General features: G+C 46.7%; 1 protein-coding gene across 5 annotated transcripts in view; it reads left to right on the forward strand.

Annotated features, from left to right (window-relative positions):
• Window positions 1-18134, forward strand: part of SCHIP1 (schwannomin interacting protein 1) — a 154187-nt gene that overhangs the window by 104011 nt on the left and 32042 nt on the right. The window contains exon 1 of one of the 5 annotated variants that reach the window (XM_066600475.1): window positions 2418-2584. The exons of 3 other annotated variants lie outside the window; for them this stretch is intronic. In XM_066600475.1, coding sequence (XP_066456572.1) covers window positions 2555-2584 — 30 coding nt within the window. In that variant the 5' untranslated portion in view covers window positions 2418-2554. Of the gene's footprint in view, window positions 1-2417; window positions 2585-16981; window positions 17143-18134 lie in introns of those variants that run through there. One more of the 5 variants, XM_066600457.1, reaches the window with a different exon arrangement.

The raw sequence follows: 18134 nt of genomic DNA on the forward strand, positions 1-18134 counted from the left end.
GCCTTGTTGTGTCGGCATATATTGCATATACCGTGTTTCCCCGAAAATAAGACATCCCCTGAAAATAAGGCACCCCCCCTGAAATTTGCAGAAGTCCCAAATATAAGGCACCCCCCGATAGTAAGGCATAGTAAAGTGTGCAGGCAAGTCAAGAGGCCTGTCCCCTGCTGCCATCCCCGTTGTCTCCTACCTCCAGATGTATAGGTAGATCTGCAGACAGTCTGCTGTTATCCTGTCCCTGCTGTGCTATACGAGTGTGCTGTTGTGAGCTCCCCTTGCTGGCTGGAAAAGTCCATACTGTACGTTCTGTTCCTGCTGTACATGTGTGCTGTGATGAGCTCCCCCTGGTGGCCGGAAGCTGCAATACCATCCCTTCTTACAAGTGGTACAGGAACTTCTGTCTGCAGACAGGTACGTTACTTTACAGCCCTTATTTTTATTATGGCTCTGTGTGTGAGTCAGGCACCCTGTGTGTGATTCTTAAGGCTGGGTTCTCACAGAGCGTATTTCCACCGGAAATCTCACAGTTTGGCCACAGCGATAAACAGCGAGATTTCCGCTGGGAAAGCGCTGCTTCAAAACCCACGGCACTCAGCCGCTTGTTTTGAAGCGACCTGGCTGCACGCTTTTCCGTTTCTGTGGCCGGTGAATCCGCACCACAACACCGGCTTCTCCCAGCTTTGCCGTGACAGATTTGCTGTCCCATGTGGACGAGATTTCTGAGAAATTTCGTCCACAAAGCTGGCCAATTGAGGGATTAGCGGCCACAGACGGATTTGCCGCGGCGAAATAAGACACCCCCTGAAAATAAGACGTAGCGCATATTTGGGAGCAAAAATTAATATAAGACGCGTCTTATTTTCGGGGAAACAGGGTAGTATTACGGTATTATATGGTTATGTATGTAACAGGGATCCCAAATACGATTAGATGCATTAGGCCAAACGCTAGGTGATTGCAATACTCTGCTGGAATGGTTTTATTTTAACCCTTTCCTGAGAGCAGCTACTGTTTCTTTTTTTCCTACTGGCTAAAAGGTACCAAACCTTATTACCCGTCAGATGTTTTATTTTCTTACTTGCAGAAATGACTTGTGGGATCTTTTGGGGACAGCTGTGCCCTAATAGTTTTTCTTCTTTCCTCCAAGTCTCTGTATTGCCATTAGCTACACCATGGTGTTGTAGACATTCCTTCAGTCTGCAGCATTGTGTGCTGAGCCCGCTGATAATAGCCCTGTCCGGCCCAATGGCAGCAGAGCTATTTGTAAAGGCCACAATCCCAGAGCGAAGGGATTAGTGAGCGCAGTTCAGACTGCCGAGGAATGTGCGCCGTTCCCGGACAGCTCTGTGTGTGAAAGCCTGAAGTGAATGTCTAATTAAATCTTTCTGTATATGTTGTGAAGGGCGACAGCTGATTGTAATTGGCGGCCCACAATACCTTGGCAAGGCTTTAGCATTACGTCTGAATCTCAATCACTCTCTTCTAAAGATACAAAATTCTGAATTCTCTTCTATTTGTTCCATTTCTTCCATGTTGTGAGGAGATGCGATACTTTTGTTGCCAAAGGCGAAGTGAACAGCGACTTTCACTAGTAATTAGAGCAAGGACATATAAAGTGTGTGGCACAGCGGAATGGAAATGACAGAGGATGCCAGCCTGGTTACATAACATCGCTGGTGGCTCCGCCGGCTACATGATCCGTTTCCTTCTGACTTCATCTTGCCCCTAAATCAAATCTCTGTCCACGGAGAGCGTGTCCCCAGCATCACCCTATAATGTATGGGACTGGGGAGACGTCCTCCTTCCTATCCCGGGTCTACTAGGGGATATGCAGTGGCTCACCGCTTCCTTTCCTGATGGTGGCGGTTTATCATCCGAGCTTTATTTTGCTTTTATTTATTCAGTATAGCATTTAATTAAAAAAATAGTAATTTCTTTTTCTTTTTTTTTTTTTTTACTTTTTGCGATCTTATTCATTTTTTGCACTTAACACCTGCCTAGTGCGAAACCTGTTTTAACCCTTAACTTTCCGAACTGCGCACATTTCTCCCCTAATTCCTATTTTCAGGGCATTCATTTGTGTTTTAATTGAGCTCTCGCTTAGCTTGCAGCGCTGCACATGAATGTGGATGGGGTTATTTCTATGTTTACTATAACCTTCATAATATTTTATTTTGCTTTTTCCTCTTTTAATGAGCAAAAATTTTCCACACCAGTTCCCCGAGCCCCAGAAGGTCACAGCAGCCTCAGTCTTTCCTTTGTATCCCTGGAATAATTGGCCAATTGTGTAAGTGATGAGCTAGCCCTTCCCTCCCCCATCTCCGTCCCAACTACATGTTGTTATTAAGCCTCATCGCCCGCTCCCTCAGGAGACCGGCTCCGCTCGCTTTCTGCTATTGCGCAGGTTGAAACAGCAGAAGCAGCATCCATTTTAATCTGCAGAAAGCCTCTCGCCCCGTAGGGCGTTCTCTCGCTCCCCTGTCTGCGGATGCAGTAATCCTTGCTTGGGATTTGCATCATCTTGTGATCTCTCCTTGCTGTATGATGCTCTGAGATGGTACACCAGGAAAATTGTGCATATCAGGTAAGAAGAAGCGTGCATGCTCTTCTCTTCATCCATGGCAAAGGCAAGGCCCATGCATGGAGACTGCAGCGTGTGCTGTTATGTCGCCCCTGACATAACATCCATGCTGCTGCCTTACACGCTACACAGCCTTCCATGTAGCTCCTCTGAAAAATGCTACAAGCCACTAGTGCTATGATGTGAGCTGTCATTGGGGCTGTGCAGAGAGAAGACTGTATATGTAGATCCGATACATTGCAACGCAGTGTTCACTAATATGTGTCCGATATATTATCCATCTGATATATTATATATACAACATATTATCACACACACCGGAGCGGTGAGGTATAGTATAGGCTCTGTGTGCCTTTATTATGTCCTACTGTCACTTTAGGATTTCTTGATGGCAAGAACGGAGCGTTTAGAAATAAACATTTTTTATTATATGTAGCATCTATTCAAAGTTTGTTTTTGTGTTGATTCAGGTTTTATTAGTTACATTTGTATCTGTTTTATACCATTATTACATTGTAGCTGAAACTTTTTCTTCCATTTACTATGTTTGCTGCACATTGTAGCCGCTCGCTGCCTTTACAGATGTTATGTATTGTTGGTACTGTTCATGAAAAACCTAAAAGGGGGGGGGGGGTTAAGCATTCCAGGACGCAGTACTAATAGTGGTGGGCTATAAACCATATTGATTGGAGAGGGTCTAGAGTGCAATGGTTGATGTGTAATTGCTCACATGTAGTCCTCTAATGGTAGCTGCTGAGCATCATCAAAATGTAAAGTGATTCTCCAGGCCAGACTATAAATGTACCTGGCTTCCTGCAATGCTGAGGCATCTGCTTATTCTGGCTCATGATATCCTCAGCACTCGGTCATCTGCATTAAGATATACATCCCCCTCCCCCAACCTGCTCATGAGTGGGGGGGTTACTACTGTATTCAGGCAGTTCTTGACTATATACTTTGTTGTGAACAGCCTGGCAGGTCAGTGAGATGCTCGGAGATTTTCACATTGTGAGATAAGTAATACCGTTGGAGTATTGACCATTTTTTATGGAAATGATCATTTTGGCTGAGTTTGGCGGAGGCACACGTTGCATGGCCAGATATCGCAGAACCCCAATATGGCATCGCAGTCTAACATAAGTAAATGTAGTTGCTTTGTGGCTTCTAAGTTACCACAACCCAACATCCGCAAGGAATCCAGCAGGTTTGACTTTCTTGATATTGTCTGGTGTTGGCAACTTTCAGGTCACAATGCGAATGCATTTACCTACATGAAGTTTGATTGGGCATCGGAACACAGATCTCGGGGCACGTGAAGTGTGCCCAAAATGATCATGTAGCCCTAGCTGTAACCCTGCCATACTGCAGAGGACAGACATGAAGACTTTAACTTGACTTTTCAAACTTGTTTGTACCACAGTTGGCAAGTATATCCTCTTACATATAAGAGCTCAGGCACCAGTTTGGAAATTAGATAGGGTGAATGTTCACCCAGGGTAGTTTCCAGAGTTCAGGAAGGTTCACCCATGGCAGATTTACTAAAATTCTGAAGGATGGGGGAAGGGGAGAGGCAGTTGCACGTTCACCTGTCTGCAGCTCCCTCGTTCACATTTAGGCCGGTTTGTGAGAGTGCGTGAAGACGCAGAATTTTCAAAGGAAAAGCAGCGCTGACGCTCAGACATCTCATGAACAAAATTGCGATATTACGATTTTGTCGCTGCAATACGGTGATTGCCCGTGTGAAACTAGCCCTGGGGTACAGCCACGCAGTATGTGTTACCTCTGGACATGTTTCATTGCACATTCCACCCAAGCGTTTGAAGGCGTGAATACCGTGGTAAGAATCAGCAGCATTAACGGAGGAGCTGCGTATGTAACCACATGAAGACCACAGATTTATCACTTTTTTATTTACGTTTTTTTTCGCCTCTGCCTTCCAAGAGCCATAACGTTTTACATTTTTCCATTGACATAGCAGTATGGGGGCTTGTTTTTTGCGGGATGAGTTGTATTTTTAAAGGATACCATTTAATGTACCGTATAATGTACAGAAAAACACATTTTTAATGTGAGGGGAAATAAAACCAAAAAATGCAATTGTGTCATTTTTGGTGTGTTTAGTTTTTACAGCGTGCACAGTGCAATTAAGTCGACATATGAACGTTGTTCTGGGGTGATACCAAATTTATATAGTTTTTTTTTTTTGCAATATTTTTCTGTTTGTAAAGAGTACAATTTTTCCTCAAACAAAAACTCTGTGTTTTCTTGAATGGGCTGTGTGAGCGATTTTTTTTTTACGGAATGAGCTGTAGTTTTAATTACCACTTTAGGGTGCATTCATCTGTTTGATCACCTCTTATTCCAATTTTTTGAGAACCAGAATTCCAACACGAATTGCAATTCTGTCATTCCGTCTTTTGATCGCTAGCACTGTATAGTGTAACAGCTTTTGGAGCCTTCAGTAGGCTCTAGGCAGCCATGTTAGCCCATCGTGCTACGGGGGTGCCGATGTGAAAATGGGGAACCTTCTGCTAATTATTTAGGCGTGGTCAGTTTTTGACCGCAGCACTTAAACGGTTAACTGCAGCGAACAAAGCTATCGGAAACCGCTGGTAGCCCCCGGATATGGAGTGGACTCCGAAACCCGCTCCATACACCCTTCAGAACCATAGGACGTTTAGAGTCTTTTGGCGGTCCGTGTTTGACTGGCTACGACTGAGGACACTTCGTCTGAAACGCGTAGCGATCAGCATTTGGTGATATTTACGGCTCGGTGGTTTTAAGTTTGGGTAAATGATGTTGTTTTCATCTTTGTGACATCACGCTGCACAGCAGTTTCTTCTCTCTGTCTTTGCACCCCTGAATGGAGCTCCTTGCATATTGGCTCCTAAGTGCAGATTAGCTCCAGCTGCAGCTGCTGCCCTGGTTTTTGATTTACTCGTAATATACTCCATATATTGCTGTTATCAGGTTTTTCTCATGTCCTACTTTTATGTGGGTAGAAGAATACTTTAGGTCTTGTAGCTAAAAAGAAAGATGAATACAAATACAGGTGAAGTAAAAGACTTTTTGTAGCATAGACTCTTGTTTTTGACAAAAAAAACAAAAACATAACGAACTGCACCAAACTTTGTGAAAAAGGCTTTTGGGCAGTTTTCTGCTAGGTATAATTGTATGTTGAATGTATACAAAAGGGAACTTCGGAATTCTACTAATGTAGCGTGTAAACCTAAATGGAGCCAGTCGTGTGTTCTTTCTTTCGGCGGTATGGAGAGTCGTCCGCACCAGCACTGCGACCGTCTTCTTCGTGCAGTAACACAGGCCCTAAAACAGAGAAAAAACTGATTAGCTTTCCAAAAAAAAGGAAAGGCTTCAGTTGCTTCCGTTCCATCTGGTTGTTTTTTTAATGAAAAAATAACTCAGCAGACTGCGTTATTTTCCATCCAAAAAGCAGAAACCTGACGGAAGCAAACGAACGCCTTTCCATTTGCTTTCTGTCTTTTGGAAACACATTGAAATCAATTGAGAAAAAAAATAGGTCATTTTTATTTCAGTTTGTCTTCTCCAAAAACGGAGCAGAGCGATGGAAACCCCGATCTGACCGTAACAACGGTGTGACAGCAGCCTGACAGGTTTTTTATAACGCTTCTTCCCTAATCTATTTTGGAGCAGTTGCAAATATATTCCTGTCACTTTGTTCACACCAACAGATTTCCCGTAATCGCTGACTTCCTGGCGCTGAGCGGTTTAGTGTAAATGCCAGTCATCACATCAAATGGACAAAAATGGTGCCTTCACTGCGGTAGTCATGTACCTGGTTATAGATCTGGTATCTTGTGAGCGGCATGCACCTGTCTCTGGAAAGAATCAGAACTTAGACTTGGGACTCCCAATGTAGGCCTGTGATGGAAGGTTAGACGATATCCCACCATGTATACAGTAGAATCTGTTGTATGTGTAGCAACCTCTTCTCTTCCCCCTGTTGGAAAAGTCCTGGAGTATCTTCAGGGCTGAAGGCGGTGATGTACCTGTCCATATATGGACAGCTGTTAAAAGCCTGCAGGGGAAGATGAAGTCCTGCTTGTAACCAGGGGGCTCCCGGTATACTCTCCGCCGCCAAATACCCTGTAATATGTCCACATATGGACAGTGACATTGCTGGAGCTCGTAGCCAGTGTTGGAGGACATACAGCGGCATCTGTCACCCATGGGCTATTATGGCCTCTGTTGACCTGATGCTTTTTATACAGGACACTGTAGAATGGAATAGTCTACTATGCTATTGCATAGATTTTTTTTTTTTTTTTTGCTGTATACTCACACATATCAGCCAGGTGGAGGCCAAAAGAAGTTTCGATACATCATAGTTTCATTGCTCACCAATCATATTTACATGGCATACTTGGCTTACGCTCCATAAAAGTATGCAAAGGAAAATCACTATTAAAGGAGTTGTCCGGTTGCAAACCAGTGATACCCTATCTGCATGATAGGCCATCAGTAGTAGTCCAGCGGAGGGGTGTTCCCCGGGACTCCTATTGATCAGTAGTTTTACAAGGCCAGTGTACTCTGCAGTGCACAGCTTGGTATTCGAGCCAAAGTTCTCATCGATGTGAATAAGAACCTCAACTATAACGTCAGGTCATTGCAGCCGGTATGGAGCGGTCTGCTTCCTGCAGAACTCTGCTCAGTGCATGAGCACACCAGCCCAGCAGAGAGCTGTTCATCAGGGTTCTGGGTGGTGGACCCCTGCCAATCTACTATTGATGGCCAATTCTAAGATAGGCCATCAATAATTTACAACTGGACAGCTCCTTTAAGGCGTCTTGGAGATAACGTAATGGCGCCAACCTAGAGGGCATGGGTATTAGTGTATCTTGACGCCACCAGGAAGCTAGGGGTTTGACAGGGCAGGGATGCAGAAAGGCCCCCCTCACACCCCTGGCTCCTGATTGGCTGCATTCCCCCAGTTCCTTGAAGGTCCTTTAGCTGTGTCTGTCGTGATTTTTCCCTGCTCTTCACGGTTAGGGGGTCGGGTTAATTCTTCCACTTAGGCTTCAGTTCTTAGCTGGAGAGGCTTCTATGGAAGGCTCTACAGCTACTAATGTTAGCCTACCAGGAACAGTAAGGCGAACCCTAAGCGTGGAGAGCAGGGAAAAATCACTAGACCCGCTGCTGTGACAGAAGGCTCCCCGCGGTGCGCTCCCTGCTCAGCCCGCACCTGTGTCGGCACACAGGGAGACTGACAGAAGGGCTAATAAGGGGATCACTGGTGGCACAGCAGAGCTGGCAGCAGTGGGGCCGGTACACGGGAGACTGAGTGAGTGACAGTGGGGACCGGAGGTGGCAGAGGAGAGCCGGCGGCAGCGGAGACACTGCAGGGAAGACGACCACACTGACAATGGGGTGTAGTGCAGCTGGGAGAGGATTGCCCCCGGGAGCCAGGCTAGGAAATGGGAGTCTGACAGCGGGCAGCGGAGGTGGCAGAGGACTGCAGCAGGCAGCAACCCCGCTGTCTGCTAGTGCTCCTTTACCTCCTGTGCCTGCTGCAGCTGTCACTGGCGACGATTCTTCCTCTTCATTTTCTGCTCACTGACTGCCAGGACCTGGGAGAGGAGGCTGCCAGCTGGCCAATCAGGTACAGGGGGGCGTCAACCCCCAGTCAATCTTGACTCATCAGGACTTTCTGGTGGCGTCAAGATACACTAATACCGAGGGCATAAATGTTTAACAGCCTCTTAGGATGCCAATGGTGGAGCCTGGAAAATGTTGTACAGCATGTGCCCCTCTCCTTAAAGCCCCCCTATTCTTTAGAGTTTTGTTCTCTTGTTTGGTTTACGGAACTTGCCGATAGGTTTGGAAGATGTACTTATGTGTATGGCAGCTGCTCAATTTTGATTTCGGCACCTGATATCTTTGTTCCTCAGGAGCTAAGCCGGCACCAGAAGTGTCTAGCTATAGCTTAACTTCCTAAATGCATGAACATTAGGCTGAACACTTGTGTGTGGGGGAGCAGGGAAAGCCATGTTGGACCAGTTGTTGGTGTACGAGTGCCTTCAGTTAGCTGCCTTAGCCAACCAGCAGGGCCATGGGGTCACAAGAGTGGTTTTCCTGTAGTCCTGACTAAGAAACAGGAAAAGCCTAAGGTCTGAGGATGGAGAACAGGTATATCTATCCCGACCCTGGATTATGTTTTCAAGGACCTTAGTTGGGCACAATTTCATTGCCCATTATATGGAGGCACTAATCTATATGCGACCTGTCCTGGAAACTTTCTTTGAAGATGCAGTTACATGTTGGACTTCATGTGAAGTCTACAACTCTTACTGCTCAATATATTGAAAGACAGACCTCTGGTGAGCAGAATGATGGTTGCCCTTCTGGCAGAGACAGCAGAGTAGACCCTCATCATTTCAGAAACCATCAGAACATAAGTCTGGTACTTACATCAGTTATCTTAATTATTAATGCAATATTTGTGAAGGTTTTAGAAAAGGCTGAAGGGCATGTGAAGTGTTAAAAAAAAATTCCTACCATAAAGTGTGAATTTTTGCACTGTGAGTTTAGAAGTAGGTCAGACTGACCTGAGGAAATGTGACTGGTTTCTAGGAGTAAAGTGTCAGACTTCATCTATACAATCTCATCAGCTTTCTTCTTATTGCTTTATAAGGTTCCTCACCATTACAGAGGCGAGCTCTGAGAGGTTTGGGTAGATTTATATGTGTCTTTATGCTCTGCTGACATGTTAAATACATGGATTGTGCCACATGGGGCACTACATTAATATCCGTAGCTCCTCCAGATAGTAAATACATTAGATATTCCCTTTAAGGCTTTGTCCCACACCTTTTCCGACCCACATCTGTGGTACATGCAGATTTGCCGCAGATTTCACCTTTTGCGTTGCAGACTTTCTCCAACAGAATATGCATAATGACGATGCTGTCGATTTCTGCATAGATTTTTACATTCTTTGCATTGCATAGATGTAATAATAAACCCCCAGGCTGCCGCTCAGGCTTCTGGCACAGATTTGCAGCTGGCCCTGTTGTGGACCTGTGCGTGGATCAGCCCCATTCAATGGGGAAAGTAGTTGTGTGCCTACTCCCCATGGTTTCTGCACTACTTAGTCACACGTCACTTTGTATTCCCACTTTGTGGTAAAAATTAATGGGATGCAGAAAACTTGTGGATTTCAGCACAGAATCCTCAATGGAATCTGCAAGAAAATTTTGCCATGTAAACGTAACCTTAAGGGGGGCTGAGCTGGTTCCCTCTAAGGGGGGGGGCTGAGCTGGTTCCCTCTAAGGGGGGGGGCTGAGCTGGTTCCCTCTAGGGGGGGGTGGGGGCTGAGCTGGTTCCCTCTAAGGGGGGGGCTGAGCTGGTTCCCTCTAAGGGGGGGGGGGCTGAGCTGGTTCCCTCTAAGGGGGGGGGCTGAGCTGGTTCCCTCTTAGGGGGGGGGGCTGAGCTGGTTCCCTCTAAGGGGGGGGGGGCTGAGCTGGTTCCCTCTAAGGGGGGGGGGGCTGAGCTGGTTCCCTCTAAGGGGGGGGGCTGAGCTGGTTCCCTCTAAGGGGGGGGGGGCTGAGCTGGTTCCCTCTAAGGGGGGGGGCTGAGCTGGTTCCCTCTAAGGGGAGGGCTGAGCTGGTTCCCTCTAAGGGGAGGGCTGAGCTGGTTCCCTCTAAGGGGAGGGCTGAGCTGGTTCCCTCTAAGGGGAGGGCTGAGCTGGTTCCCTCTAAGGGGAGGGCTGAGCTGGTTCCCTCTAAGGGGAGGGCTGAGCTGGTTCCCTCTAAGGGGAGGGCTGAGCTGGTTCCCTCTAAGGGGGGGGGCTGAGCTGGTTCCCTCTAAGGGGGGGGGCTGAGCTGGTTCCCTCTAAGGGGGGGGGCTGAGCTGGTTCCCTCTAAGGGGGGGGCTGAGCTGGTTCCCTCTAAGGAGGGGGGGGCTGAGCTGGTTCCCTCTATGGGGGGGGGCTGAGCTGGTTCCCTCTATAGGGGGGGGGGGCTGAGCTGGTTCCCTCTATAGGGGGGGGGGGCTGAGCTGGTTCCCTCTATAGGGGGGGGGGGCTGAGCTGGTTCCCTCTAAGGGGGGAGGGGCTGAGCTGGTTCCCTCTAAGGGGGGAGGGGCTGAGCTGGTTCCCTCTAAGGGGGGAGGGGCTGAGCTGGTTCCCTCTAAGGGGGGGGGGCTGAGCTGGTTCCCTCTAAGGGGGGGGGCTGAGCTGGTTCCCTCTAAGGGGGGGGGGGCTGAGCTGGTTCCCTCTAAGGGGGGGGGGGCTGAGCTGGTTCCCTCTAAGGGGGGGGGGGCTGAGCTGGTTCCCTCTAAGGGGGGGCTGAGCTGGTTCCCTCTAATGGGGGCTGAGGTGGTTCCCTCTAATGCATAAGAGATCTAAAAGAATGACTACAAGTGTGTGAACTAGCATTACCATTTTACACTTGACTCTCATTTAGGTTATTGATAAAGTAGCGTTTGCATTTCTTTCAACTGATTTGTCCAGTCAGCGGATTGTTTTTAGTGTAAGGTAAGAAGAAAAAAAGGTTTGGTACGGTGTTAGCCAGTAGAGCAAAATGTGACGGTTCCTAGCAAGAGAAACAAGTAATCTTGTAGCCATGATACATTTTACTGGCTAACAAATACATGATGTTATAGTGAGATTTCCAATCTGCTCTGAAGCCTGAGGAAGAACCCCAAGTAAGCTCACTATAACATCATGTATTTTTGGTAGCCATTAAGGCCACCTGCACACAGGCAGATTTGCATTGCAGAATCCAGAGCGAACGTCCGCCTCTCGTTTCCCTAGCAAATACCGGCCAGATGGAAACCATCTGCCCCGCGACCCTCCTGCAATCATTATTGCGGAAAGGTAGCAGGATCCGCGTTATCGTCTAACGACGACGCGGCATAATCTGTACTGCACATGTGCGCTGGCCGCACATCCACAATACAGATCCGGACAGGTACACAGAGGTCACTAGCCGGGAACAGGGTCAGATTACTTGCAGTGCAGGGGACATCTATGGGTGTGTTTACACAGCTGTCCGTGCAGGGGACGTCTGTGCAGGGGACATCTATGGGTGTACACAGCTGTCCGTGCAGGGGACATCTATGGGTGTACACAGCTGTCCGTGCAGGTGACATCTATGGGTGTACACAGCTGTCTGTGCAGGGGGCATCTCTGGGTGTACACAGCTGTCTGTGCAGGGGACATCTATGAGTGTACACAGCTGTCCGTGCAGGGGACATCGATGGGTGTACACCGCTATCTGTGCAGGCGACATCTATGGGTGTACACAGCTGTCTGTGCAGGGGACCTCTATGGGTGTACACAGCTGTCTGTGCAGGGGACATCTATGGGTGTACACAGCTGTCTGTGCATAGGACATCTATGGGTGTACACAGCTGTCTGTGCAGGGGACATCTATGGGTGTACACAGCTGTCTGTGCAGGGGACATCTATGGGTGTACACAGCTGTCTGTGCAGGGGACATCTATGGGTGTACACAGCTGTCTGTGCAGGGGACATCTATGGGTGTACACAGCTGTCTGTGCAGGGGACATCTATGGGTGTACACAGCTGTCTGTGCAGGGGACATCTATGGGTGTACACAGCTGTCTGTGCAGGGGACATCTATGGGTGTACACAGCTGTCTGTGCAGGGGACATCTATGGGTGTACACAGCTGTCTGTGCAGGGGACATCTATGGGTGTACACAGCTGTCTGTGCAGGGGACATCTATGGGTGTACACAGCTATCTGTGCAGGGGACATCTATGGGTGTACACAGCTGTCTGTGCAGGGGACATCTATGGGTGTACACAGCTGTCTGTGCAGGGGACATCTATGGGTGTACACAGCTGTCAGTGCAGCGGACATTTATGGGTGTACACAGCTGTCCGTGCAGGGGACATCTATGGATGTACACAGCTGTCCGTGCAGGGGACATCTATTGGTGTACACAGCTGTCCGTGCAGGGGACATCTATTGGTGTACACAGCTGTCCGTGCAGGGGACATCTATTGGTGTACACAGCTGTCCGTGCAGGGGACATCTATGGGTGTACACAGCTGTCCGTGCAGGGGACATCTATGGGTGTACACAGCTGTCCGTGCAGGGGGCATCTCTGGGTGTACACAGCCGTCCGTGCAGGGGACATCTATGGGTGTACACAGCTGTCCGTGCAGCGGACATTTATGGGTGTACACAGCTGTCCGGGGGTTTTATGGTGATCTTCCAACCTTTAATTTACCAGAGACCCTGTCTCCGAGCACCCAGGGAATCCTAGTAGTGTTCTGTTTTGTGATGGCTAATGTCTGGGGTCTGCTTCTGCATATCTTTCTACTTATTATAGGGACCATTTCCTTATAATCTCATAATAGCGTGCGAATAGCGCTTTGTGCTTCATGCCGGTTTTCCTGCATGATTCCAATGCCATGCTATCTAGTTCAGCTTTATACTAGTGTAATGTAATCAGATGACACGACTATTGTTGGGCTGGCAGGAAACTGGACTGGCGTGTTGACATAGACTTAGATGGGGCACGAATGGAACAGCTGAACAAGCTTGATATCTGCGGCCCTAAAACCGCTCAGATTAAAACCAGCCATTCAGTATCCTGAACATCTCCACAACATATTCAGGATTTTACAGCCGGCGGCACTTGAAATGGAAATGGTCTGTTTGTTTTATCATTGTGTGAAAAGGTTGGAACAACGCGGGGACATTTTAGTGGGTCACGTCATGCAGAATTGTGCCTGAAGATAATTTCCTATATGGACACTGGTCATCCTGATCTTCCTGGTTCATGAGTAAAGCCACAGTGAATACTGACATTTTCCCAGACAGACCCACAGTGTTTCTCTGAAAATAAGACACTGACTGACATATTCATTTTTGCCCCAAAAGAGGCACAGTGTCTTATTTTTGGGGGGTGTCTTAATACTCCCCTAGCAGGCGCCGTTCGGGTCCCGCCCTCTGGCCTCCGTCGCTCCAGCAGGCCTCCTTGTAGTCCTCAGTGCTGAGAAAGCATTCTTTTCCTGGTAACTGGGCATAAATACCCCGCCTCCAGCAAGAGATTGCTGTGATTGGTTCTGGAATGCAGTCTCAGCCAATCAGAGTCTCAGCGCTCGATGAACCAATCACAGCCATTCAATGATGTCATTCACTCAATGGCTGTGATTAGTTAAGTGAGCGCCTCTTGCTGGAGGTGGGGTATTCAGGTCCTGTTACTTGGAAGAGAATTCTCTCTCAGCACTGAGGACGACATGGAAGCCTGCTGGAGCGATGGAGACCAGTGAGAGGGACCCTAACGGCGCCTGCTAGGTGAGTATTGTTTTTTTTTCCATGTAGTGTAGCTATGGACTTTTTTTCGGGGCAGGGCTTATATTTCAAGCTCCCCTCGAAAATCGGGGTAGGTCTTATTTTCGGGAAAACACAGTAGTAGCAAACATGCATACAAATTAAGGACATGAGAAGTGGTTAGTATATTGTTACATAAGTTTAATTAGTTCAAAATAAATCCTGTATAATGCTGAGACCTCAGCAATGATTGGTGTATAGTACAGTCAACCTCTGTGGCGGTTGAGTCTATAGCTGCTGATTATTTAAAAGTGTACCTGACTTTTCATAATAAGTTACCATGTGTGTACATGAGGAATAACCATCTTCTCACTATTCTATAACTTATATTCTATAGTTTTTCTCCATTTTTCCTTCTGCTGGGTGTACCTTTGATTCTCAATCCTCTCAAGACTGTTGGGAGTAGCTGCTGCTCTGCTGTGTGTGCTAGGTTCTATAGACTATACAGAGAGAACTGCAGAGATTCTGCCCTCCTACTGTTTGTTACACACAGCCATGCCCTCATCATGTAGGAGTATAGAGAAAGACATGGCAGTGTCTAAACAGCTGCAGATAACTCGTCATATCTCCAACATTCACATTTCTGTGTGTGCATCTCTTACACTCCCCCTCTTCTATGCTCTCTGCCTACAGTTCAATGAGCAGTATGACTCATCCCGATGTTCTAGCATCGCCTGTCAATCATATGAGAGCAGATCACAGAGAGCACGGTAGGGGGAAGGGCGATAGCAGGTTAGAGCTATATTTCAGCACAAAATCTTACAGTTTTGCTGATGATCACACTGGATATCATATATCAGCACAAGTTGTTTGAAAAGCTGGTGTCCATTCCATTTGCTATTATCACTTTTTTATAGGAAGAGCGCTACAAGGCGTTTATAAGGCTGTATGAGAGCACCTCGAAGAGCTGCTATATTGAAATGATCACACTGTATGAGTAATGTCACAGATGATGTAACCGCCTGAAACACGAATCCTGAGAAATGACTGGTGCATCAGCAGCACTGGAAATGTCTTGGCTTGTTAATGTGCAATCTGTCACATTGCGTCTACTGGAAGGTGATAGGAACACGGTATTCAATGCATGAAATATATAATGATGGAGTATCGTAAAAATTACCAAAATGATGTCTGTATGTGTGGGCACATCTAGCTTCAGAATATATGACATCCTGAGTCATTCTCTGCATACCTTCCCATAGAAGTGTGAATGCCGTCCTCCAGACTTTCCATGTAGAACGGTACTGACAGAACTCCCCAGGGAGGAATCCACAAGCTCCTGTGACACCAGGGTTACCGCATGTCTATAAACAGGAGTTTACTCAGACTTTCATGGTTTAGTAACCTGTTCTTTGCCTTAGGAGGGGTAGAGTGTCTACTTGGGGAGAGCACCACATAGAGGTGAGTAGACTTATAAGGCCATGCATTCTCCTCTGGGAAATGTATGCAAATAGGAAAATGGTACCACACCCCACCTATTAGAAGGCAGTATTCCTGCCAGCCAGTGGCATACCTTTAACACTGTAGGCACTGTAGAGGCAGTACTGCATCTTCCAATATGCAAAAATTTCCCAGAGGAGCACGCATGGCCTTTTAAGGCTCCTTACACTTTCTAGATGCTTACTCTCACAGGCGTACGTCGCACCATAATACACAGTGCTAAAAGCCCATTGATTTCTGTTGGGTTACTCACATCTGCTTTTTTTTTTCATGTGCATGAAAAAAAATCCGCAGTGACCTATTTTGGCTTTGGAGAACATGCGCAGCAAGTAAGCATATGAAAAATACATGTGTAATTCACGGGAGACATATCCTCATATGAGTGAGCACTAAGGCTGTATTTACAGGGGCAAGTGCGGTATCTGTTTGAGAAAATCAACTCGTAAAACCTGCAAGTTTATTTCATTTTTTTAATGCATTTTGTATCTCCATATGTGAGAATTTCACGTGTGTGAAACAGTTGCATGTTTTTCCAATAGTTAAAGTAGGAAAAGCTGCATCTCTAATGCATGTAAATGGCATGGCATACGACTGTGATGTGTTTTTTGTTTTTTTTTCACGCACCCACAGGAAATAATAAGAACAAGAATTCCCCAAAAATAGGACATGCTGCGATTTCTCTATCTCAGAATCTTGGTCTGGGACAGAAACACGTAGAAAATAATGTTTTTTTTTTTTTTTCCTGTACAAGTTCTGTCCAATCAGACGGAACATGTGCAAGGAAATTGCCTGGTCGAAAACTCCCTATAAGGACAAACTTTACCCCTCTAAACCCACGTCAGCAGACTAATGTCCAGTGATGAGGGCTAAAAACCTCGAACAGCCTGTCAGTGGATGGTTTATCTTTTCCTTTTGGAGAAGACTCTGGTTTTGGCTTATACTCCCAGTCTGTTACAAGGCTTCGTAAAAGGTCAGGCATTGACTGGCAGGAAAGCAGCCTCCTAATGGGTGGTGCCACAGAGGCATTGCTCCATTTTTGCCTCTGGCAGAAGTTGTCGGTTCTGTTGGATGTATGTAAATGGTGACAACTATTTGGAAGAGGTGCAACCTTTAATAACTATGAACCATGGGACAAATATCTCTGACATTCATGGAATCCCAGTTTCTATGGGTTGTTGACATTGCATATATTGCTATAGCATTTTTTTTGTAAATAGTAAAGTAACGGGAGTGATGAGAATAATTCCTTTTTTTAATATGAAAAACTTCAGTAATGTAAGCCCTTTTATAGATAAGTTCTGATAAGGAGCAGAAGTATGAAGTGTCGTCCCTGGAATATATGAGCGCTCTGCTGGCCTTTGTGATGTAAATCTAGTGGTGTCCGACCTGGTGGGGATGCATTATGCCTTTATTAGGTAAAGCCAGCATATCAGTAGACTGTGGCCACATTCCCAGTTGAAGTGTGGCAGGTGATAGTGGGAGTATGAACGGCCCGGGCGCTGCGTGCAAGACATGGCAAAGAGTAGCAGATGTCCGCACGTCTATGTGAGAAGAACAAACACTCTGAAGCAGGGAGACTTCACATAGTCCGTCAGCTTGAGCTGTCGCAGAGTTTACATGGGGAGTCAAGTGAAGAAGCGAGGTAAATGGGAGAGAAAGTGGACTGTGGACAAACTTTGATATGCCAGGAGGTTCTGCAGCAGCTAAAAATGAACACAAGGAAGGAAATGGTCCTCCAGAAAATCTCTTCCCTTCATTTGGAAAGTTCTACAAAGGTATTGGTTGCACTGTTAGACTTATGTAGGTGTATTCTCTGCTGTGTACCATATGGATTCTTTCAACAACACTGCAGTCCGAAAATCTGGAACAAGTTTTACTTCCACTTTTAGTAGGAACATCCGCGTACTGCTGATTGCTGGTGTAGATGACCGCAGCACATTATATAATGCTGACCAGGCTGTGGAGTGCCGTTACAAGACTCCATGCTGTAGGACTAGAGGTGGCGGTTATGTGGAGCCATTATCGTTCAGATAGTCGTTGCAGCGTTCGTTTTTCTTTTACACAGAGCGCTGATTGTTTGTTAGATGTTTGTGAGCTATTGTTCATAGAGGGAATCTTCAAATACCGTTCATAGCATGTTATGGGAAATCGCTTCTTCCTGCACACGCGCAGAAAACAATTGTGATTTCCACCCACAGAAGAAAAATCGCAGCATGTTCCATTTTTGCGCAGATTCCACGCGGACAGCTTCTATTAAAGTCAATGGAAGCTGTCTGACCTGCGGTTCTTCCACAATTGACATTGGGAATAGGTTGCTGGTACCCCCGTCATCACCTAGCGATGGTGCAGGAAAAATAAGCATTTGCAAAAAAAAAATAGGTACTGTGCCTGTCCAATGGTGGCTCGCCGTCCGGATCATCTGCAGTACAGAAAATGAAGAAAAAAGACAGGTACGCGGGGTCGCTGGCCAGGGTCAGAGCTGGAATCCGCTGTAAGATCAATCAATCGATCAATCAATACAATGGGTGCTGAAATGCACTAAAATAGAGCAGACAGCCTTTGAAAATCGTGGCGTTAGAAACCCTGTATTTAAACCCTCGTCTGAGAAACTCTATTGAAATCAATGGAGGTGTTATACAGCGTTAAGCGTGGCGCTTCACATGCTGCGCCAAACGCTGTAAAAAGCTGTGAGAGTGGCCTTATTGATAAGATCAGTAGTACCCAAGAAATATGGATGGGAATGTACGCTCAACTGAAGCATGAATGG

The sequence above is a fragment of the Eleutherodactylus coqui genome, chromosome 1 (assembly GCF_035609145.1).
Source record: "Eleutherodactylus coqui strain aEleCoq1 chromosome 1, aEleCoq1.hap1, whole genome shotgun sequence".
In the NCBI taxonomy this organism is placed as follows: Eukaryota; Metazoa; Chordata; class Amphibia; order Anura; family Eleutherodactylidae; genus Eleutherodactylus; species Eleutherodactylus coqui.